Consider the following 22683-nt stretch of genomic DNA (forward strand, 5'->3'; position numbering starts at 1 on the left):
CTTCACTGGTGTGGTCGCTCTTTTAGAGCGGCCGGTAGTCGCCTGCACACCGCTCTAGCGCCGAAACCGCTCTAGCGCCGCCGCCGCGGCCCCCGTGAGAGGACGGAGCGGGACCCCCGCGCCTGCTCCGCGCCCGCCGCGAGATTTTGGGAGCCGCCGCCACGGCGCTAGAGCGGTTTGCAGGCGACTACCGGCAGCTCTAAAAGAGCGACCACACCAGTGAAGCCCCCATGGGGCTTTCGAGCCAGGCGGCGCCTTTTGATGACGTCTATGATAATTTACCCTCGGGGCGGGGCAAAGCGCTCCGGCTCCGCCCCCTGCTGGGACCGCGCGGGGCGGGGCGGAGTGAAGCGAAGTCTCGCGAGATCTCGGCGGCGCGGTCTAACGAGGGGAATTGCCGCCCGTCGGGTCCCGAGATCTCTCGCGAGATCTCGGGGCGCCCGCCTGTCTGATGGACCGGATGGCTCGAACTCTCGCGAGATTTCGGGCGCCCGCCCGCCTGAGGGGCGGTGGCTGCGCTTGGGGCCGTGAGGGGGAGCGGGGAGAAGGCGCCTCGGAACCCGCTCTGTGCCCTCCTCCGGCCGGGCATGAACCGTCTTCCCCAACAATCACACCTTGGGCGTGTCTCCCAGGGCGCACCTCCCTCACTCAGGCTCAGACGCCCCTCACACCTCCAGCCGCGCTGGGGCCAGGTACCAGCTGTAGTTTTGCCTGTAAAATTAAGACAACACAACGACAGGGGGCAGGGCAGAAAGTCAGCGAAAATCCTTAAAAATTATAGGTGCAAGGATTTGTGTGCGCTTGGCACAAACCTCCAACAAAGGTAGGGTTGACTGCACTGAGACGAGAAATGTTTATTTGGAGTGGCTACAAGGAGCAGGACAGAACAAAAAAACCACTTTTTCCTCACAGATTTCACTCTGCTTCCTGGCCCAGGTACACACTGAACTCAGTTCACTTTGCTCACAGAAGAGAAACACAGTTTATAGGACAAGGGTTACGGACCTCGTTCTGGAAGCCAACACATAATTGTTATTTTCTATGATATAAACCCTCCTAGACGAAACGAGCATGTAAATGATTTCTCAGGAAAAATAAGCTTGTTTATCAGAGAGAGATGGAAAGATCACATCCCTCTCCTACGAGTGATTGCACCCATGTAATACATACCCAAAATGTACCCAAAGTAACCACCCATCTTGTTAATGCTCAACCAACTGTATTTGGCATTTTAAAAAGATAAAGCCAAGTAGTTTGCTTTTTTTTTTCTTAACAAAAGCTCCTTTAAACACCTAAAAAATACCTCTTAATGCAGAGTTACATATTTTTGCACACTAAATTTTGTGTGTTGAGAAGAGCTTTCCTTTGTGTGCCATGAAGCTGCATAATTATTTCCAAATTCGTGGAGAAGGCTGCTGTCCTTTTAGGAGTTTTTCTGTGGGATTTTGATTGTCACCTAGAGGGGGAAAAAAAAAGTAAAGAAAAGTCACAAAGTTATTTGGGATTTTTCTGGAGAGTTCTCAGGAGTATTCACAGAAAGGGTGAGAGGGAGGAGAAAACCCAGTGTATCCCAGTCAGGGACAGGTTTGGAGACTGGGAAGGCTCAAGGAGAGGGGGAAGCTCACGGTTTGGGTCACAGTTTCCCTCAGTTTGGTTTCAACTCTGAGCCTAGCCCACACCAGCAAAGGCACAAAGACAATCTGGAGCTACCCCAGCGGGTTGGGAAGGCCGTGGATCCAGGGATACTCACGTTTTTCACCTCCACATAGGCCTCCAGGCCGTACTCTCCCAGCTCCCGCCCGTTCCCTGAGGCTTTGTAGCCACCAAAGGGGGCCTGGGCACCAAACACATCATAGCAGTTTATCCTGGAATGGAAAGCAAGGATGAAACACCTGTAGCTCAGGGAAGAGCCCTCTGGCAACACATGGGATATCTGAGCTGTTCACAGCAGAGGGAGGGTGGAATTTCTGGGCAGGATCCCCTTATCTGTCAATTCCCTCAGCCAACAGAACCAATCAGCACTGGAATTTATCAGGCAGGACACAGAACATCACGGAATCCACCCCCATCTCTCATTATTCCAGGGCCAAGTGTCCAGGTTGCCACTCTCAGCTGCAACTTCCAGGGATGGGGCAGCCACAGCTCCTCTGGGCAACCTGTGCCAGGGCCTCACCACCCTCACAGGGAGGAATTTCTCCCCAATATCCCATCTAACGCTGCCCTCTGGCAGTGGGAAGCCATTCCCCCTTGGCCTGTCACTCCATCCCTTGCCCCAAGTCCCTCTCCAGCTCTCCTGGAGCCCCTTTAGGCACTGGAGGAGGCTTTAAGGTCTCCTTGGAGCCTTCTCCAGGCTGAACACTCCCAGATAACCACTCTCATAGGAGAGATGCTCCACCCTAAATAAATAAATAAATAAATATAAAAACCACCTAAGTTCCCATTATACCTGAAGGTCTGACATTACTCTGAGCAAAGTACACGTAAAATTAGACCCAAAGGACAGACAGGCTATCAAAGAGCAATCCCAATGAGCCACGGCAGCATCCAGGGAAGCTTCCAGCAGCTGTGGGGGGAGGCAGGGAGGCAGTTCAGGCTCACCAGACTGTCCCAGCCCGCAGGCTCTGTGACACAAAGTTGGCTTTGTCCAGGTCCTTGGTGAACACTGCGGCTGCCAGGCCATACTTGGAGTCGTTGGCTCTCTCAATGACCTCCTCAATGGTTTTGAATTTCAGGATCTGCATGACTGGCCCAAATATCTGCAAAACCCAAGCAGAGCGTGGGAAAATCTGTGTAAATGGATCACAGGGAGGCCATGGGTGATGTGGGGCTGAAAGTCGCACAGGACACGAAATTCAGCGTCACTGCCCCTGTTAACAAAGGGCCCAGGATGTAACCAGAAGGGAAGATCACGTAACACGGAGAAACCTCGGGTTCCACAGCTCATGAACAGCCAGTGCTTGTAAACCTGGGGGTTTTTACATCAAGAGGTGGGAAGGGGCTGGACAGGGGGTGCTGCAGGACTCACCTCCTCCCTGGCAATGGTCATGTTGTCCTGCACGTCCCCAAAGACTGTGGGCTGGATGAAGTAGCCCCTGTCTGCAGCGGCGTTGCCACCACACAGCAGCTTGGCTCCCTCCCGCTGCCCAGTGCTGATGTAGCCCAGGATCTTCTTGAACTGCTCCTCATCCACCTGAGAGCCAGGAGGGGGCACACGTCAGCTCCACTTGGAAAAAGATTCCTTATTTCAACAGGCTGCCAAGCCAGCTCCGAAGGGAAATGATCATTTTTAAATGCCAGCAGCAAGTTTTGGGATCATCCGAATGGTTAATTAACTCCTCCCTCCTGCACCAGTGGGGAGATAATGGGCACAGTTCAAATGAGGTTAATCAATAGACCAAAGGATATCTCCCTTCTAATCTACACAATGACCCAAGACTGGGATTATTTCATGAGATAACAGCTCAGGGTGTTTCCTGCTCTTACCTGAGGCCCCTGCTCAGTTTTGAAGTCAAAGGGGTTTCCAACCACCCTGGCCTTGGCCTTCTCCACGCTCCTCTCCACAAACTCATTGTAAATGTCCTCCTGCACGTATGTCCTGGACCCAGCACAGCAGCACTGTCCTTGGTTGAAGAACAGGGCAAAGTGGGCTTGATCCACAGCCCAGTCCACTAGGATGGGGGAGAGAAAACAAATAAGCAGATAAACCCAACCAGAGTCCAGGACTTCTTTAGGACAATTATCACAGAGACTGCTGGGGATACAAAGTCCCTTCAGCTGACAGCATTCGCCATGGGTTAGTAGGGCAGGAGTTACAGACTTAATTCTTATGAGGGTCTATTAAAGCAATCCAGACTAGAGAAAATTATCTGAGGCAGATTACAGTTCTCATTGGAAATTATCGGGTATTAAGGACAAATTTTCTTCCTTACTTAACTGCCATATAAAAGGCCATGTGTTGGCTCATCAAGACCAAAAATGAGTTTATACTCAAGGGATGAGGGAAGCAGGACTTCGTAAGAGAAGAAAAGAGTGGTGTGCTCCAAGAGAAATGAAAACAAAATTGGAGCAAGGACTGGAGGAAGATACTGAAACAATCATTGTTTGTTGGTAACTGAACTTCCCAGCACTGGGAAAAGATGTGGGAGTGGAGAAGCACTGATACACAAATGCAGCAGCTACAGCAGGAGGCACAGAGTGGTGGTGTCCGGGCTGGAGCCTCACACAACACAAGAGAGTTTTCCTTCCCTTTCCTTTCCCCTCCAGCTCTGCTTGAAAGTGGCCAAGGTAAAAGGCACAGATTAAACATTGCACAGCAGGTACTCACTGTCTGCATCAGACATGATTATATTTGGGCTCTTCCCTCCAAGCTCCAGGGTCACCCTCTTGAGGTTACTCTCTGCTGCAGCCTTTTGGATCAGGTGTCCAACCTGCAGGGAGAGCAGAGCAGGTGTTGCAATTAACTCCCACATCAGCAAGGCCTGGCAGGGCTCTGGGTTTACATCTCAGTCAGCACTTCAGTGTTAATCCCCTCATTGTCAGGGCTTTAAGTCTGCCTAGAGTTTCACCCCCAGTAAGAAGCAGCTCAAGGGAAACAATAGGAAATATTCTAAATATTCAAATCAGAACAAAGGAGTCTTATGTAATGCAAAAATACACATCAAACCCTGGAATCAGCCTTAAATGAGGTGTAGAAGGCAAAGCACCTCCAGTATTTTATCCAGCAATGCGATACTCCGTGGTCCCAAGGGCTGAAGGTTCAGGTGCTCCCTTACCTCTGTGGAGCCGGTGAAGGCCACCTTATCAATGTCCATGTGGGAGGAGATGGCAGCCCCTGCCGTGGGCCCATAGCCAGGGATGATGTTCACCACGCCCGGAGGGAATCCAGCCTGGCAATTCCCAGCAGGACACAGCAAGGTTATTCCTTTTACACTCCAAGGCTTCCCCTCCCCTCCTCTGTTTGTGCCCCTACCAGCAGCAGCCTTTACTCCTTTGATTTCCCAGGGCTTTATTTTAATGCTGTTTGCAATAACCGGGACATAACTGCTCTTCCCACCCCATATCCCGAGCACAATTTGAAGGTGTATTTACAGATATAGATATAAATACAGATGTATGTTCACTTTCTGGTCACCCTGAAGTTCATTATCTAATCAAACCTCAAAGAGTCCTTCCCTAATCAAGAGTTACATGGTCTGCATATGCATTTATATGAACAAGGGGGTTTTTTGCTAAATCAGCTGCTGAGAGACCCAGGACAACCCATCCTTCCTGCAGACAGCCCTTCCCTGCTCCTGTCTCCAGTGGTGATGGAATCCTGGCCTTGTCCTCACCTCTTTGATCAGATTGGCCACGTAGAGAGCGCTCAGGGGGGTTTGCTCTGCCACTTTCATCACAACCACATTCCCAGTGGCCAGGGCAGGCCCCAGTTTCCAGGCTTGCATCAACAGTGGGAAGTTCCACTGAAAAACAAGGAGGGATTTGCTGGCGTGAACGTGAAAGTTTCTGATTAATCAGTAATTAACCAGTGAGCTCCACTCAAATCAGCACTTAGGGAAGAGCCTTGGATCTTTCCTCATCACACAGAATTTTGGGGTTAATTCTAGGTAGTAGTTTAAACTTAATTGTGGTTCTGAGACAGGTAATTCCTATAAATGGGGTTAAAGCCCCCCCTTTTTTTTTAATCAGCAGATACAAAGTAAACCTTGCTCAGAGCCCATGAAATGAACAGGCAGTTCTGTACTCCTGGAGTGAAGTAAGAGCCCTCCCAGCTGGTGCAAGCCCGACTTTGTTTACCCCTGGGAGGAAGCAGTGGTTAGCAACAGAGGGGAACTTACACTGTAACACTGAATTCTTGCAACGCTGCAGGAACTGCTGTTACATTTTACTCACCGGGATGATCTGTCCACAAACTCCCACTGGCTCATGTCTTGTGTAGCAGAAGAAGTCTCCATCTAACGGGATGGTTTTGCCATGGAATTTATCTGACCAGCCTGCAAAGTATCTGGAAACAGTAACAATTTGGTCATTGGATTAAAACAACAAGTCTGCTGCCAACAGAAGATAAGAGACTTCCTCCAGCTATTTGCTTTCTTCTCTTTTTCAGTCGCTTCAGAAAACACAACCCAATGCAGGTATTTCCCAAACAGGTGACTTTAAGAATGGACAGTAAATAGAAATATTTGTGTCTCTCATTGTCATTTCTGTGCTGTAACAGATCACCACCCTTTGTGTGACTTTGGGAACTCAGAGGAATTACAGCAAAAAGTAAACCCAAAGTGTCTGATATGAAACCAGATCAGTCAGATCCAGATCCCACAGCACCTGTGGCCTCCAAACCTACCTGAGACATTTGACCACCATGTCCAAATCCACCAGGTAGGAGATGGCGTAGGGTTTGCCGTTATCCAGAGTTTCCAGTGCCTGCAAAAGACAGCAAGATTTCCTGAAGAGCCGGGGGGAAGTCACAAGCACAGCTTTGAGTCAGTTCTCAGTTTGCTGGATCTGTCTGGCGCGTTGGCCTCCCAAAAGTTCTTCCCCCCACCTTTGTAAGTCTGTCCCCCAGCCTGAGCTGTGGATGAAGCCCCCAGCCCACCCAATGGACACAACCCCCCGTGATTTCCAGTCCCTGCACTGCGGCAGAGCGCAGCACTCACAGCCAGGTAGGCACGGTCCCTCTCGATCAGGTCAGCCAGACGGTTCAGCAGCTTGCCCCGGTGAGATGCGTCCATCCTCCTCCAGGGAGAGCCCAGCTGGAATGCTGCCTTGGCTGCCTTGACGGCTTTGTCCACATCTGCCTGCGGGGGAGCCCAGGCAAAGGGTGAGAAAGGGTGAGAAAGGAGTAACCAGGCCCCACTCCCTCTCTGCAAACAACAAAAGCTCTCCCTGCTCCCCAGGAGAAAACAGCCTCCAGCCAAACAGCACAAGAGGCTGCTCCTGCCAGGCTTTTGGCAGCTGCCCCACTGCAAGGCACTCCTCGATCCCAGGGCAGGGGAGCACACGGGTACACCCCCTGGGCCACTTTCCCCGTGAGCACCATCCTCAGCACAAACACTGCGCTGCACCAGACACAGCTTTCCCACCCAGGCTGCATCCATGAGGAGCAAGGAGCAGGAGTGGCAGTGGACCAGATGGATGCAACAGCTGTGCAGCCACAACCTCTGCCTGTGCTCATCCTCTGTTATTTCAGCTACCCGGAGTGCAAATATCATCAGGTTATTTCTGCCATGCCACCTGCTGGGTTAATATTTGCATCCTAGAACAAGGCATGGGAAAAGCTTTGGAAGTCTGCTTTTGGAACTTTTTCAGAATCCAATCTAAAAGGGTTTTTTCCTTGATCAGCTGTCTCTGATCCATGATTTTTGTCCTGTCGAGGCATTTGCTGGTTCCTACTTGGTTCTCTGTCCTGGCTTGCTGCAATGGTCTTGCCGGGACAAGCCAGGCTGCCACAGAGAGGCAAACAACAAAGGGTTTTCCTCACTCACTCCTCCCTTGGGGAACACACACAAGTTTCCAGACTGCAGGAAAAACCCAAAATTGCTGGGAAACACCACCTCAGCTCTGCCACCAGCTCCCAGCAGGGCCTTGCATAAGCAGGGGATGATGACATAACTTTATTCCCCACCATTTCTTTTTTTAAAAAAGCAGTAGTCAAGGAAGAACAGGAGCAGCACTTGATGTAGTATTTGCATAGATGAGACACTGCTGCAAACACGGCTCTCCTGGAGCTGCCCAGGTGAGAGGTGGAGTGGTGTCTTCCTCTGCAACCCCTCTGGACCCGCTCCCATGGAAAACAAACCCATCTCATCCCAACAACATTTACCTTATCGCCCTCAGCCACCTGGCAGATGACTTCTCCTGTGGCTGGGTTGATGGAAGGGAAGGTTTTCTTGCTGACTGCATCGTGCCATTCGTTATTTATGAAAATCTGCAAGCAAAAAGCCAAGCAGGGCTGAGCCTTCGAGCCAGATCCCAGGGAGATCAGGGGGAGCTTTGGCTCTTTGATGGCATCTGAGGAGCCTGGTTAATTAAAAGGGCTTAACTTGACTTGTGTGGGCTCCAAACCTGCAGCGATATGAAGGAGATACTTTAGCCTAAAAGCACATAACAGAGCCTCCAGTGAGTAAAGGAATTCACAGCTCAGCAAACAGCACGTGAATTGGAAGAGGTTCCCATCTTGGTAGGTCCTTGCAAAAGCTGGAAGCCTGGCTGGAGCTGTGCAGGGACACTGGGGAGCTCAGGAGACTGAGAAGTGAGAAAATGCTTTAGGCATGGACAAGTGAGTTGATTTTGCCCAGAGCACAAGAGCTTTTGCAGCATTTCTTACGGACTTATGAGCCTTAAGGGTCTTTCCCAACCTAAATAATTCTATTATTGACAGATTAACCGATTTTAGGCTCCCCATGCACCAGAACCAGGTGTTAACAGCAGCTTTTCACCAACTCCTTCTTTCTAAAGGTTTTTTTTTTTTTCCAGGTCGATGGCAAGGGAGTGGGAGTGCAAAGATCGTGGTGCTCGCCAAGAACTTGCTGAACGCTCAGACAACCGCCAACGGCCTGGGCATGGCCACCGGGGAAGGATTGACCGGGTGCCTTGGAGTGCTGCCTTCCACCAGCACCTCGCACAGGTGATCCCACAGGATTTTCCTGGAGCAAGGGTCTAATCTCTGCAGATAACCAGCCAAGTACCTTCCCCTCCCTTCCCGTGCCCTTTCTCAGAGTTTTCTCCATAGGTCGTTCGCACCGATGCGGGGTTGCCGAGCCCACCGCGGGCACGGGGACAGAGCCCGGTGGCGGTGGGACTCATGCCCTGTGCCCCGCATCTGCGGCTGCACCCAAGGCTGCTCTTTTCCAAGGCTTTGGGCCCGAATCCCCGGCTGCTCCGGCGCTCCGGGTTCAGCGTCACCCCGGGCTGGCCCAGCCCCGCACCGGGCTCGATCGGCGGACACGGAAGCCCCAGACATCCCTGCCCAGCCCGGCTGGCCTGGGCTCCCAGCGCGGCCCTACCTTGTTATAGGCGATGTCGGGGCGCGGGTTGGGCGCCGGGATGGGGGAGGCAGCGGCGGCCGAGAAGGGAGCCCGGAGCAGGGCCGGGCAGAGCCGGGAGCCGCGCACCACCGCCCGCAGCATGCTGAGCTCAGCTGGGCCGGGCCGGGCTCCGCAACTCGGGACAGCCCCGCTCCGCTCCCCCCGCCCCGCCCCGGCACCGCTCGGCACCGCCCACCTCGGCTCGGTTTGGCTCGGCTCGGTGCTGCTCTCAGCAGCGCAGCACGGGGAGAACCAGCCTGGCGTCCTTGGTTCGGATGGAATAGGCTCGATCCAGCTCGGTTCGGGCGGTGCTGGCTCAGCTCAGCTCTGCTCAGCACGGTCCCGTTCGGGTCGGTTCAGCCCAGTTCAGCTCAAGTCAGGCTTGGTTTAGTGCAGCGGGGCTGCCTCATCCGTGTCCAGCACCGGCACTAACTGTCCCTGTCCTTGTCCCTATCCCGTCTCTGCCCTCTCCCCGTCCATACCCAGAGAATTTCGTGCCTAATTGCAGGCAAGAACTAGGAAAAAAGAGGAAAAAAAATACAGAAACACCTCCGCTGAGCTGGTTACTTTTGAAGGAAGGTGATGAGGGAGAATTTGGGGACCTAGACCCTCGGTTCCATGGACGTGCCACCATTACCGTCCAGCCAGGCATCCAAAAAACCCTCCCGTGTGTAGGGGCAGTGGAACAAAGCCAGGGAAGTGCTTTCACAACAGGGAGCTTCTCGGTGAATGCAAATGAGAGGCTTTGTGAAATCGCTCCCATCAATGGCTAAAGGGCTTCTTTTCTGGTTTGTTTTAGATGCATTGTGCAACTTCAGTGTATCCAAGTGCAGATTCACGTGCAGGGAACAGAGGAGCGCTCGGGTTATCATCACCATCGCTAAGGAAGCCACAGACCAAAAACACAAAGAGTTTTTAACCTCTAAAAAAAGACCTGGGGAATACTCTGTGTAAGAGACTGCACCCTCTGGCTTCTTCAGTGAGGGGTCTGTGAAGGGTGACAGGGATAGCTCTGGTTTATTAAAGGGGCCAGAAAAATTGTAGGATATGTGAGTCCAGGAATAATTTCACCCACTGTCCTGGACGACCCAGGTCACTGAAAGTCTTGCTGGAGGTTCCTGCATTTGCACTTTCCAGGCGTTTCTCTCGGGAGAGGGGAATATCAGCCGTTTGGTGCAGGGAGGAACAGCACAGCCCAGAGAGGCAAAACGCCCGCCCGAGGTTATCCAGCAGGACACGGATTAGGCCGTGTGTTTCCTGGATCAGCTGAGAAGAAATCCTCTTGTGCTGGATCTCAGCCTCTCTCATCCTTGTCCACCCGCATCCCTTAAAGGGTGACGGATTCCCGGTCAGTGGCTCCTGGGCAGCCCTTTCGGAGGTGGCACTCGCAAGGACCTCTTGTTCCGACCTGTTCTCCCTCCTGTCACAGCCCTGCGCGTGTTAAAGCACCAGTGGGAGATGCCAGACCGGTTTCACCTGCAGAGATGTGCCCGTGTCTCCCGGAGGGAGCGGCTCAGGGTACCCACAGGACACGTCACAGAGCTGAGCTCCAGCTCGGGGCTAAGCTCCCATGTGTGTCCTGTCTGTCTTCTGATGATCCCGGAGTGGACAACGCATGACATTGAGCACTAGTCCTGTGTTAAATAAAGCTTTTCTTCTCTCGAGCAGCCCCTTCTCTCTCCTGGGGCTTGGAGACAGATCCAGCAGCACTAAAAACCTTCAGGGCAGACCCGTCTCTCAGCCCCCTGAGCCTGCCTAAAGGCGGTAGGAAGTGCAGGAGTCAGGTGCCTCCTGGGAAACCATCCCAAAAGTCTGGGCTGGACAGATATAGGCTCAGCTCCCTCCCCCTTCCACAGCAGAGCTAAATGCTTAAGGCTGAGGTGGAATTTCACCCTGGAGCTTGGGAGAATCCAAGGCTCAGATTACCAGCTTCCCTACAGCCTCATGGTCCTTGTGCTGAGAGCCAGCATGGCCCCTCAGGGCTCTTTGTAGCACCCCTTGTGCCCCTGAGGGCTGGGAGGTGGTGGCCACCCTGGGCAGATGGGCTGTGAGGCTGCGCCCATGCTGGAGGAGCTGGAGGATCCAAAGAACTGTGCCCATTACTTTAATATTGAATTAATACTACACATAAATTGCTCGTGCTCATAAAGTTACCATGGTTGTTCCCACAGTTCTCCTCTTGTTCTGGCCTCTGTGAAGCACTGAAAGCCCCCATTTGATCCAGTCTGCATCCTCCATGGTCCCCAAAGAGACCCCAGAGATCCACTGCACTCATGGGACCATGGAGTCCTCTCAGTTCCTCCCAGCTCCACGGGGCAGGCACTGCCTCAGCTCTGTAGTCTCCCCTGAATCCAGAGACCTCAAGTTCCTCCCACCACCAAAGACTCTTCCAGAATCTGCATGTTGCTGGAGGTTGTGCTGAATGAGGAGAGACATGCTGGTCCATTCTCTTTATTCCCAAAACCAAGTCTTGCACCCCCAGCCAGATCATTCCCAACCAACTCTCCCTGCTGCAGGACTGACTTCCTGCAGCCTCATGATCCAAGGATGGATTTTGCCCTGTATTGAGCCAGGCAATAAAGGCACTAAGCACAGATAACACCAAACACCACTGGAATTGAGATGCTCACAGGCTGCAGCCTCTCCCATGTCAGAGGGGCTGGTTTGGGTCCCCATCCAAGGTTTCCTGGTGCTGCAGCTCCTGGCTCAGCTCTGGTGTGGAGAGTCCTGTCCTGTGAGCCCCCCAGGACCCTCAGCCAGACGTGGAGCTCAGGTCTGAGGGAAGTGCTGGGCTGGGATCTGCACTGTGGAGATTTTCTGTTCCAGGGACCTGTGGGAGAGAGAAACCAGAGCCCATGTGGGCACACAAAGGGCTGCAGGACCAGGGCAGGATGGCAGCAATGTGCCAGTGCTTTTCCAAATGCCCTGGGGACCCTGTGCTGGGGAAACATCCTCACTGGGGATCCCACAGCAGACAGGACAAATCACCCCTCATGCTCACAGGCCCCAAACTGCAGTGGCATGGAGGAGGCCCCAGAAGGGAGGGGTCCCAGTGTTGCTGGTTTTGGGTCAGGGAAGGCTCAAGCCTCAGGAATTTGCTCACTTGTCTGCCCTGATCCATGGCCTGTGCAGCCATCAGAGCCACTGCCTTGGTCCTTGCACTCTGTGCCTGGGGGAGGAGGATGAGACACATCGATGGTGTGGTGCCCCTGCCACTGACCCCCTCTGACAGCCAGACGTGGCTCTGAAGGAGAAACTGAGCTTCCCTGTGCTCCTCTGGAGAGGATCTCCCTGGGGAACTGCAGGGACAGGCAACCTTTGGGATCAGTGTGGAAAGTCTGCTGGCTCCTGGTGCGGAATGTGGCAGGATCAGCTGAGATCCTGCCCTGCTCGGCCAGGAATGCCTCAGCCAAGGGCATCTGGCTGCCAAGCTCCCAGGGATGAACCTCTCCCTGGCAGTGCCAGCTGGCACAGGGCAGCCTTGCCCTTGCCCTTGCCCAGCTCTGGAGCACTGTGGCAGTTCCAGGCTGGGAATACTTGGCCATGTAGCAGTTCTGTGTGTTATCTTGCTGTTGCAGGCAGCAAAACTTCTCCCCTGGCTTTCACAACACTTCTACAACAAAGGCCGACAGTGCAGGGATGATGCCAAGGGAAAGAGCAGTGGGATGGATGTGGAGGTGGCAGGGATGAGGGGGATCTGTGGAGCCACACACAAGAAGCAGCATCTCCACAAGCCCAAGGCATGGAGTAGAGAGAGTGTGGCAATCCCGATGTTTGGAGACTTGGCAGAGATGGATGTTTCAAGGAAGGGCAAGGAGATCTGCTCATCTCAGCACTTCCAAACTCCCCACAGCTGCTGCTTCCCTGCCCTTTCCACCTTCTCAGTGGATCAGCTGCCAAGTGCCCTGACAGGCTGGTGTTTGCTGGTTTCTGCCAGAGCACAAGGGAACACTTTGGAAGGGCACCTGGATATTTTTTTGGCAGCTAAAAGAGGTTAAGTAACGCACTAGAATTTGATAATATAATTAGAATAATTAAGAGTACAATCTTGGTAGCAGCCCAAGGGTGGGGTTGTTTGCTTCCACTCACACTGTCAATGGAAGATGGGGAGGTGCAAGCAGCTCCTGCCCCATCTGAGGGACCTCCCAAGGAAGCACCAGAGGGACACAGTGAAGGGAATTAACTCAGCCTTTCCCAGGGAGAGACAGGAGTGACGTTTCCCTGGATAGGGAAAGGTAAGGAATGATCATTTCCTCCTGGACTGGCAGCTGTCGAAAAGCCCAAGCCCAGCCAAGCTCTGGGCACGCCATCAGCACGGATGGCAGGACCTTGGGGGAACAGCACCAGTGACCACAGCTGGGCTGGTGTTAATCTGCTCCTCTTGGAAGGGAGTGCCAGCCTCCAAAATCACTGTTTCCCAGGATATGAACTCTGCTACAGCCATAGGAACCCAGCCCTCTGCCTCCAAGCCACTGGACTCCAGGAGTGCCAAATATCTGATGTGATCAGGAGAGCCAGGACACCTGGAGGCCCCAGTCCCCACCCTGGGGCAGGTGCAGCAAAGCAGCTTCAGGACAGAAGGTATCTCACCTGCAGTTCTGGCAGAGAACATGGAGTCCTTCTGGAATGGGAACTCGGAAAGTCCAACTGGATGCCCATATTTTCCAGCTTGCAGCAAAGACCCTGAGCCATCCCCAACAGGCTGCTGGGAGTGCCCAGAGGGACTCTGGGCACAGGGGCTGCCCCAGGCCGTGCCCAGGTGCTGTAACTCCTGCTCAGGAATGGCCCTCGCCCAGCCCAGGTGCTGGAATGTCGTGCGAGCAGCTTTGTGGGGGGGAGGTTCTCAAACACACGGAATCCTTCTTTTATGGCAAAATCCCAAGCCAGCTCAGCCACAAACTCTGCATCCTTGGGGCTGCTGTCACCTGGAGCTGGCCTCCCTGGGTACAAGAGAACAGCACACTTGTTTGGAAGATTTGGTGTTATGCACTCACATCCCAAACAGCACCACGCGCCCTTGTCTGGGCCAGCCCAGCAGGACTCGGGGAAACTCCTCTCTAAGGCTGTGAAAATAACATCTAATTTAATTCTCATAAAGGCTCCAAGGCCACACCTGATGTGTGCAGCCAAAGAGCACCAAGAGCTCTCACCAGCTCCCCGTGAGTCCCTTGGCAAGGCTGGTGCTGAATTGGAAGGTCTGAGAGCTCCATCTGTAGGACACAGCTCTGGGCTCCCAACTTTGGCCTCTGCTCCGCTCTCCCAGGAAAGAAAGGACCCCACAGCACAAACTCCAGGCCTGTGCTGGAGCAGGGAGGCAGCTCTGTGCCCATGGCTGTGCAGGGCACTGCTGGCCTGGCTGGGCTCCTCACCTGCCAGGGAGCCACGGAGACGTCCCTGCAGCATCACAGCCAGGCGGAAAAAGGCAAAGGCCAGGTAGAAATTCCAGTTTTCCGGGTGCTTCACTCCCATGTGGCAACAGTACATCTGGGAATACTCCTCTGCCGTGGGAATTCCCAGGTGCCCCAAGTCACACTTCCTCAAGCCTGGAAGATGGGAAGAGGTAACAGTGAGTCAGCTGACAGAGAGCAGCTCAGAGCTCCCTAGGGATGGTGTGAGCTTAGTGGCACAGCCAGGCACTTCCATGGAGACACCTGCACCCTTCCAGGACCTGCACAGCTGCCGTGCTGGCCCCATATGGAACTCCGGTTGGCAGCAGCCTGCACCCCAAAATGTACACAGGGCAGTTCTCCTGATTAGGGTGAAACTGACTGACAGATATCCCTCCTAAATGATGGAACCTCTCCATTTAACCCTATCTTTTTCTTCTAAACAAGTGTATAACTTAGTGCACAAACCACTCCTGATCTGCTTCACAACCTTCCCACCCAAAAGAGCTGCCCAGCTTCCCAGCTGGACTGAGAGGGAGAATAATGCAAACCCAGAGCCCTTTCCAGCTGCACTGAGCCCCACTGCCAGCTGAGCTGCTTGGGCAGGAGCTGATCTGTTTTGAACTCTGGTTCCTCTGCTTGTGCCAAAGGTAACTGTGCCCCCTCTGTACCTCTGTGAGCACTAAAGTGGGCTGGCAGGAAGAAGCTCATACAGCTATTCGCCAAATCACACATAGGATCTCCTAGAGTGGCAAACTTCCAGCCCAGCACAGCAAGGACTTCTGGCCTGTCTGGATGAAAGACCAGGTGGTCCATCCTGTATCAGAGAGAAAAAGAGATCAGAAAAGTCTCCAGAGGACGGAAAAACCCCAGGGCTCAGCAGCAGTAGGTGCTTTCAGTGCTCTTCATTCTCTTCAAAAATTCCTGAGTCCTTTGGAAGGCAGCACAAGTGAAACATTAATTTCTGCAAGCAGGGGATGGAGGTTACTCAATATTGAACTCCCTGGTTAATAATGGACTAAACTGTGCTTTGGAGAATGAAACCAAGTTAGTCAGAGCCTCAGATCAATGGCAGATGCTACTGGCCAGGGTAACGAGAAGATGAAGCAGGCAAGTCACTGTCCAGGGGATCTCCTGGTCATTCCAAAGGCACAGAGCTCCTGCCACGTGCTGTAGATTATGCACAGCCCTCACCAGTGTGAGCCCATGAGAGGGCAGGAGCCCACTGGGGAACAACCAGAGCAGACAGCCATCCTGCCAGGGTGCAGAGAGCTCCTGCAACCTCGGCGAAGGAGCCTTGGTCCAGACCTGGCACTGCAGCCCCACAGCCCTGGCAGGATCCAGCTGAGCTCTGGCAGCACAGAAGCACCACAGCATCCCTCCCCTCTGTCCCAGGCACCCCACTCCTGCAGGACTTCACGTGGAATACTGGCAGGTTTTGTCACCCAAACCCCTTCAGCACCAAATACCATTGGCAAGAAGCACCAGGGCTGATTCCTGAGTACTGCAGGAAGAGCTGATGATCCTCCAGTGTTAGACCAGCATTTGCAGCCACTGGGTGAAGAAACTCAATCTCAGTCCCTGGGGGATGCTGACCCTGACCCTGATCCAAAATCCAGCTTTTGGACTGTTTGAAGCTGCTGCCCCAGCCCAGTCAGCACCTTTTGGAGTTTGTGGATCATTTTACACTCAGTCCTTCTCTCCTGCCTGGGATGTGCTCCAGGGCAGTACCTGAAATCACCGTGCACCACTGTTGTCTTCTGGGAGTCAGGAAAATGCAGAGGCAGCCACTGGATGAGCCTCTCCATCGCTGGGATAACATGAGTTTCCACAGCTCGATACTGCTTTGTCCAGGTCTCAACCTGCTGCTGGATGTAATTTCCTGGAACAGAGGAATGGAGGCTCCCAGGGAAAGGCACAAAGAAAGGCTTCAAAAGGGACACAGAAAAAGTCAAACAGCCAAGTAGATCTCAGACCAGAACCCTGAGTTAAGCTCCAAGAATTTAATGGCAGTTTCCAGGTGTCTCATACATTCTTAACTGGGCACTGGATTTAATACTCAGGTGGAAATAATCCAATCCTGGACAAAAATGTAACTTCTCCACCAGCTCCAGGAAGCTGAGCTATCTCTGCAGAGGGACTGGAGGGGATGCTTGGGGAGGTTTGCCCAGAGACGGCAACAAAGAAGTTACTCCTGCACCTACAGTGGGCAGAGATGGCAACAAACATGGCAGGAAGCTCTGGGAGCTAGGAGAGCTCTGGGAACTCATGGGAAACCTGGATTTAAAGAGCTCTCCACACTCTCCCACCACAGCTGGGCATTCAAACTCTGGACTGCTCATCTTCCCTTTTCTCCCTGCCCCCAGTTTGGTCCATCCTGCCTATCCCTTGAAATGCTGACACACAGGAGAAGAAAGGATCCAGAGCCTCCTCTCACCATGCTCCCTGAGGTCCTGCAGCTTGGCTGCTCCGAGGTCCAGGCTGTGGATCCTGGCCAGGACACATGCCATGGCACCGTAGCAGGCGCGGCGCCGGCGCGGCGGCACCGCGGGCAGGGCCACGGCGCGGTGGATGTGGCCAGCACAGTGCTCCAGCAGGTAGAAAGGTGTGCCAAGGATGCTGGGGAAGCAAACTGGGATCAGTGGGGCTGAGGTCAATCCTGCTTCTACCCTCCCAAATCTCACCTGCACCCTGAATGTGCCCTCCAGGCCTCACCTGCATGGGCAGGTGAAGAGCAGCCCCAGCAGCACTGGGGTGCCCACTGGAGCCCAGCTCAGGCTTTCCGGTGGCACATGGCTGTGGCATGGTCAGCCCTGGTCCCTCCAGCCACAGGAAGGTGAGCTTGGAGCCAGGCTCCAGCTGTTTCCCTGCTCCCTGCAGTGGGTGTGAGCTGGGCTGTCGGGCTCCTCACAAACACCAGGAGCAGTGGACACACATCCATCGAGCTGCAGCGCAGAGGCCGATTCCTGCAGCCAGCAGAGATCTGAGCCAGCTGCAGGCCTGAGGGGTGTCCTGTCACAGATTTGCTGCTGTCACTGCTGTCTGAGGTCTGGCAGTTGGAAAAATCCCCTCTTTATTGCAAACCTGGGCACTCTGAGTCAATGGGAAGCCCTACAATATTGCTTTATAGCTGCTTTTCAAAGAGAGTATTTGGATTAATTGCTAAAACAGGACACACCTAAACCAAGCCAAATAAAAAAGATCCTGTCCTTTGAACATCTAGAGGCTCCTCCAGCCCCACACTGCACAAATGCTCATTAGACCAGTGCACTTTGTGAGCTCTGGCTCCTTCTTCTCTCCCCTCTTCATCTTTGGGGGAATCTGGCTGCAGTTATCAAGCACAGAGTGAAAGCAGATTACCTTCTGTCCTCACAGAGAGCAAGCACAGGGGGCACAGGAACACCAGCTGCAGAGAGAGCCTTCAGGACCCTGCCAGGGAGGGAGAGAGGCGCAAGGGAATCAGCCCTGGAACTGCAGTGTTGGAGGCAGACACACCATATCAGAGTCCTGGGCTCAGTTTTAAATACACTAAAATAACGTGGCTGGGGGAGGTGAAAGGAGCACACCCCCATCTTCCCATGGCCCAGAGCCCCCAGACCTATCCCACACTCTGGAAAACAAGGGGAGGTCATAAATGATCCTCCCCACGTGTCCTGCCGCTCTGGTGTTGAGGGAGCTCCTCTGGCACAGCAAACTGCAGCAGCGCCCCTCTCACCTGTATTCCCTTGGGACAGAAGGGCCTGAGGGGCCATCGGGAGGCTCCTCCTCCTTCTTCAGCACCAGCAAACGACCTCCAAACTTCACCAAATAGCTCCGGGTGGACTCTCCGTGGTCGAACTGCCGTAACTCCAGTGGGGCTGGGAGTTGGGAGCAGAGGGTCAGCACTTCCCCAGGTTTTCCACCCCCTTCCTGCACTTGGGGCTGAGATCTCACCCTGTGTCCCTGGGGAACATGGCAGTAGCTCATGGATGTCTCACAGGACAGGAATATTCCTGAAATCTCTTGGCAACTTGTGCTCAACCCCTCCCATATGAGGAAGTCCTAAAATGTTGTTTCTCATTTCTGGGGAAGTGATGGATCACTGGAACTGGAATGGCTGTGCTGTTTGCTTGGAGATTAGGAGCCTTTCCTTAATATTATTTTTCAATCCATATGTCATATGGAAAAAGCCAATGGCTCCAGAAAATCCAGGCTTTCTGATGGAAGGGCCAAACCCCCTGCAGTACCTGTTGGATGGGCACCAAGAACATCTTCAAGGTACTCCTGCAGACGATCCTTTGGGATTTCCATGCCTGGTCTCACTGAACGAGTATAGGGAACAAACCCTCGCAAAGGAAACCCCAGATGGGTTTCCAGCTCTTTGAGTGCTGCTTCTGGATCATCAACCTGAAACCAGGAGGGAGACAGTAGCACTGGGTGACAGCTAGAAGACAAAATTTCCTGGGAAAGAGAGAGACTTCCCTGAGGTTAAACCGGGTTTGGAGCCACGAATGAAACAGCCCAGAGCAGTCTTTGCCAGCCATCCCTTCTTTAACCCCACCACATCCTGCAGGGACAAGCACAGGTTTGGCAAGAATCAGCCACTGCCACTGGAAAATCCTGAGCTGTTCAAACCAAACAGTTTCTGGACACCAAATCCATCCCCAAATCCCACCCTGGCTGTGTCACTTTGTACCTTCACTGTTTTCATGCCAAGCTGGGCTGCTGCCTTCAGGTTCTGGCTGCTGCTGTCCAGCAGGATGGATTCCTGGGGCTGGACACCCAGGCGCTCCAAGCACAGCTTGTAGATCCCAGGATTTGGCCTGGGCATCCCTTCCTGATGTGATTCAACCATCTACAGCAACAACAGATGGATTATGCATGAGCCTGCTGTGCCCACAAACATCTGGGCAGTGCTGGAAATGGAGATGGGAGGGTGGGAAAGAGACTGGTTTAATTAACGTGAGAAATAAAGGACATGGAGCTGGATGGGGACTGTGTGGGTGCCAACTGCCTTGGCTGTGGCTCCTCAGCTCAAATCAGCCAAACAGGATAAGCCAGTCCTTGGATGGGAGATATCCAACAAGGTGTCCCAATGTGGGAGGCTCACTGGCCAATTGCTCAGCGCTGTCCAAGGAAGCCTCGGATGGCAGCACCTTCCAAAGGCTCTGGAAAAGCAGTGTCCTGACCACTGCACCCACCAAAGCCACCTCCACAGCAGCTGTGTTGACCATAACCATCCACCAAAATTTGGATCAAAAAAGCTTTGACTCAGTGTCTGAACACTCCCACTGCTCTCACAAGCATGAACAATCCAAGCAGCCATTCCCCTGCTCTGGTAACTCCAGGAATAGGAATCTATAGGATGGATATAAACCCACTGCTAATGGAAATCCACATTCAGTTCTTTTTCCCCCACTAATGGCTGTGACACGGCTGTTGCTCCTGCTCCAGGAGCACCACACACCAGAGAGGCCGTGGGTATTGGAGCCTTGAGGTTCATGGCTCATCTGTGTCATCTCTGCAAAGGTGAAGGGTGTTGGGAAAGGAGACTCCGCTGCGAGAAGGGTCCTTGCTCCTCACCTCACACTGGTCAGCACATTGGGGTAGTGGTTTTTTTGGAGTGTAGGGGGTGCTTGGCAATTCTTTGAAGAGTCCTTACTCTTTTAGAGCTTTTTTGTTTGTTTTTTAAAGCAGGCAGGGCACTGAATAATAACATTTATTTCTTGTCTGGTGTTCCAGCTTGCAAGCCCTTTATCTCCATCGCTGCCCGTGCCTCTTACACAGAGACTCGTGGCTGTGTGGGCACTTTGCAGTGGATTTGCAAATGTCACTCAGCTCCTCTCCAAGTGCCTAGCAGGAATTATGTCACGAGATGTTTTCCCAGGCTGTTCCACTGATGTCAACCAAACTGTGCTGCTGCTCATCTGGTACCTGCACTTAAAGAATTTCAGCTGCTGCTTTTACAGGTGGAGGAACAGAGCCCCATTTGGGATCCACTCAGACTTACCACATCAAAGTGCTGTTGGTCCGGGGGCAGAAACCTCTCTCCATCCCCCAGGCACAAATTGTGGCTCAGCAGAGCTGTCTTAAGCCCTTCTGCCCGGATACACTGAGCTGCTTCTGCCATTATGGGGAGCTGTTTTATCATCTCATTTCGGATTAAATCCCAGAGAAAAGAGTCCACTGGAACACGGACATTTGCCTGAGGAACACAGAAACCCCAAGAATGATAATGGGCCAGATAACGGGGTGAAAATAAGAGTGGTTGGGTAGGCAGGGTTGCCTGATCATCTTATCTTGCTGTCCTGCTTCCTCTGGCAGCAGAAGGCAGGCAGGGGATCTCCCAGCTAAACTGCTTTGCCCAAATAAACAATGTTCTCACATCCCTAATTCTACAGCAGAGATAAAGGGCTGATTTTGGGAAAGAGAAATCACTGGGACTGTGCCTGCCATGGGATCAAGGCAGGTTAGAGACAAACACTGACAGACCAGCAGGCAGGAAAGGAATCTGCATTTTAGACTGAACTGTTTAAAAAGGACTTTATTCCAGTAGGAAATTAAGGCAAATTCATCTGCCTGCCCTGCCCAGGTACCAGGATAATGGTGCAAATCTGCCCTGTTCAGACAGCAATGCTTCCTAGATGGAAAATCCAGACCCTTCAACCAAAGGATTTCTTTTTAAAGCTCCTCTTTCCTCACTGGACCTGTTTCCATGCAGTCAGGAAGCACAAGGAGAGCAGGGGGGAGTTGGCTTACAATCTCAAAGCACTGCTGTCCCAATTCCTGCAGAAACTCCACAGCTGTCAGCTCTCCTCTGGAATACTTGAGAGAGAGGCTGTTCTCCCCTCCAGACACTGCAGCTTGCTGGATGGTGCCGGCTGGAATACAGCTCTGGGCCTCCCAGTCTGCATGGAGAACAGTAGGGAAGACAGGAAAGAGCATCAGCAGGACTGGGAAATCAGCTTGGAATCCCTCTGAGGTCTGATGTGCTGGCCTGGGGTGATTGACCCAGCCCAGAGGGAAGAGTTTGGGCATTCCAGGAACTGCAGCACCTCATCCCTGTGTTCAGTGTGGAGAGTTCCTAAACTCTGGTGACCTGTGACAGGACCAAGACAATGCCTGGAGCTGTGCCAGGGCTCAGTTAGGTTGGAGATCAGGGAAAGGCTCTCCCCCCAGAGGGTGCTGGGCACTGCCCAGGCTCCCCAGGGAATGGGCACGGCCCCGAGGCTGCCAGAGCTCCAGGAGCGTTTGGACAGCGCTGCCAGGGATGCCCAGGGTGGGATTGTTGGGGTGTCTGGGCAGGGCCAGAGTTTGGATTGATGATCCTTGTGGGTCCCTCCCAGCTCAGGACGTTCCGTGATTCTGTGGGATCAGGAATGGGAATACACACCTGTGGCTGTCCTGTGAGGGGCCGGGAGCAGCACCCCGCTCTCCTCAAAGATCACAGCTTTGTAAGAGAACCCTCTGGATCGCTGCTGGGTCAGCAGGAGCTGCCGGAGCCCGGCACAGAGAAGGTTCTGGGCACAGGCAGCGCTCCTCAGGTACATGCTGGAAACCACGGGAAGGGCCAGGGAAACTCACACCTCAACCAAGGAGAGAGGCTGGAACAACTGCAGAATTACAGGGGAAAATGTTTATTTATGCACACACAATCATGGAATGGTTAATGTTGGAGAAGATCTCCAAGATCATCAAGTCCAACGTCCCTGGATCCACCAAACCCTATGGCTAAGTGCCACTTCTGCACAGGGATGGGGACTCCACCTTGGGCAGCCACTGAAGTGTCCCACACAAAGCAGGGAGCCCCGAAAGGGGTTTTACCCAGGGTCCAAATCCCTTCAATAGTGTTGGGGATCACTCATCACTAACACACACTAATTACTGATCATAACCGGTGATCGGAGCCACATGGGGTCAGGCTCTGCTCCCGGGGAACAAGGGACACAACAAAAGGAAATCTGTGCCAGGAGAGGCTCAGGTCGGACATCAGGAGGAATTCCTTCATGGAAAGGGCTGTCAGCCATGGGGAGGGGCTGCCCAGGGAGCTGGAGGTGTCCAAGGAAGGGCCGGGCGCGGCGCTGGGCGCTCTGGGCTGGGTGACGCGGCGGGGATGGGCCGGGCTTGGACTCGGTGCTCCCGGGGCTCGTTCCCCTCAGGGCCCCCGGGGTCTCCGGCTGGGAGGCGGCTCCCCGCTCTCGCGGGAACGTACCTCCAACTCTCGCGAGAAGCAGCGGCCGCCCCTCGCAGCCCCCCGCGCGCTACCGCAGCCGCCACCGCCGCGCCGCCTGCTA

General features: G+C 53.5%; 2 protein-coding genes across 4 annotated transcripts; both read right to left on the bottom strand.

Moving 5' to 3' along the window:
• Positions 1–834: 834 nt before the first annotated feature.
• Positions 835–9173, bottom strand: ALDH2 (aldehyde dehydrogenase 2 family member). Its single transcript, XM_042035042.1, has 13 exons — positions 9003–9173; positions 7820–7924; positions 6654–6794; positions 6341–6420; positions 5890–6001; positions 5331–5459; positions 4773–4886; positions 4325–4427; positions 3484–3668; positions 3026–3190; positions 2599–2756; positions 1751–1865; positions 835–1456 (listed from the first exon to the last, which is right to left on the bottom strand). The coding sequence occupies exons 1-13, from the start codon at positions 9123–9125 to the stop codon at positions 1424–1426; spliced, it is 1563 nt and encodes a 520-aa protein (XP_041890976.1). The 5' UTR covers positions 9126–9173; the 3' UTR covers positions 835–1423.
• Positions 9174–11458: 2285 nt separating this feature from the next.
• On the bottom strand, positions 11459–22683 carry ACAD10 (acyl-CoA dehydrogenase family member 10). Of its 3 annotated transcripts, none has more exons than XM_042034885.1 (14): positions 22602–22683; positions 21783–21940; positions 21149–21297; positions 20400–20594; positions 19086–19244; positions 18637–18796; positions 18126–18267; positions 17771–17839; positions 16848–17029; positions 16142–16292; positions 15082–15227; positions 14393–14566; positions 13614–13963; positions 11459–11853 (listed from the first exon to the last, which is right to left on the bottom strand). In XM_042034885.1, the coding sequence occupies exons 2-14, from the start codon at positions 21937–21939 to the stop codon at positions 11776–11778; spliced, it is 2112 nt and encodes a 703-aa protein (XP_041890819.1). In that variant the 5' UTR covers position 21940; positions 22602–22683; the 3' UTR covers positions 11459–11775. The 3 variants fall into 3 exon arrangements, with proteins under 3 accessions (XP_041890819.1, XP_041890817.1, XP_041890818.1); XM_042034883.1 differs by having other exon boundaries at positions 21783–22002; positions 22602–22678; XM_042034884.1 differs by lacking the exon at positions 19086–19244 and having other exon boundaries at positions 21783–22002; positions 22602–22679.

The sequence above is a fragment of the Corvus kubaryi genome, unplaced genomic scaffold, assembly GCF_017639235.1.
Source record: "Corvus kubaryi isolate FWS band 111438036 unplaced genomic scaffold, C.kubaryi_AGA036_p1.0 37382, whole genome shotgun sequence".
Classification (NCBI taxonomy): Eukaryota; Metazoa; Chordata; class Aves; order Passeriformes; family Corvidae; genus Corvus; species Corvus kubaryi.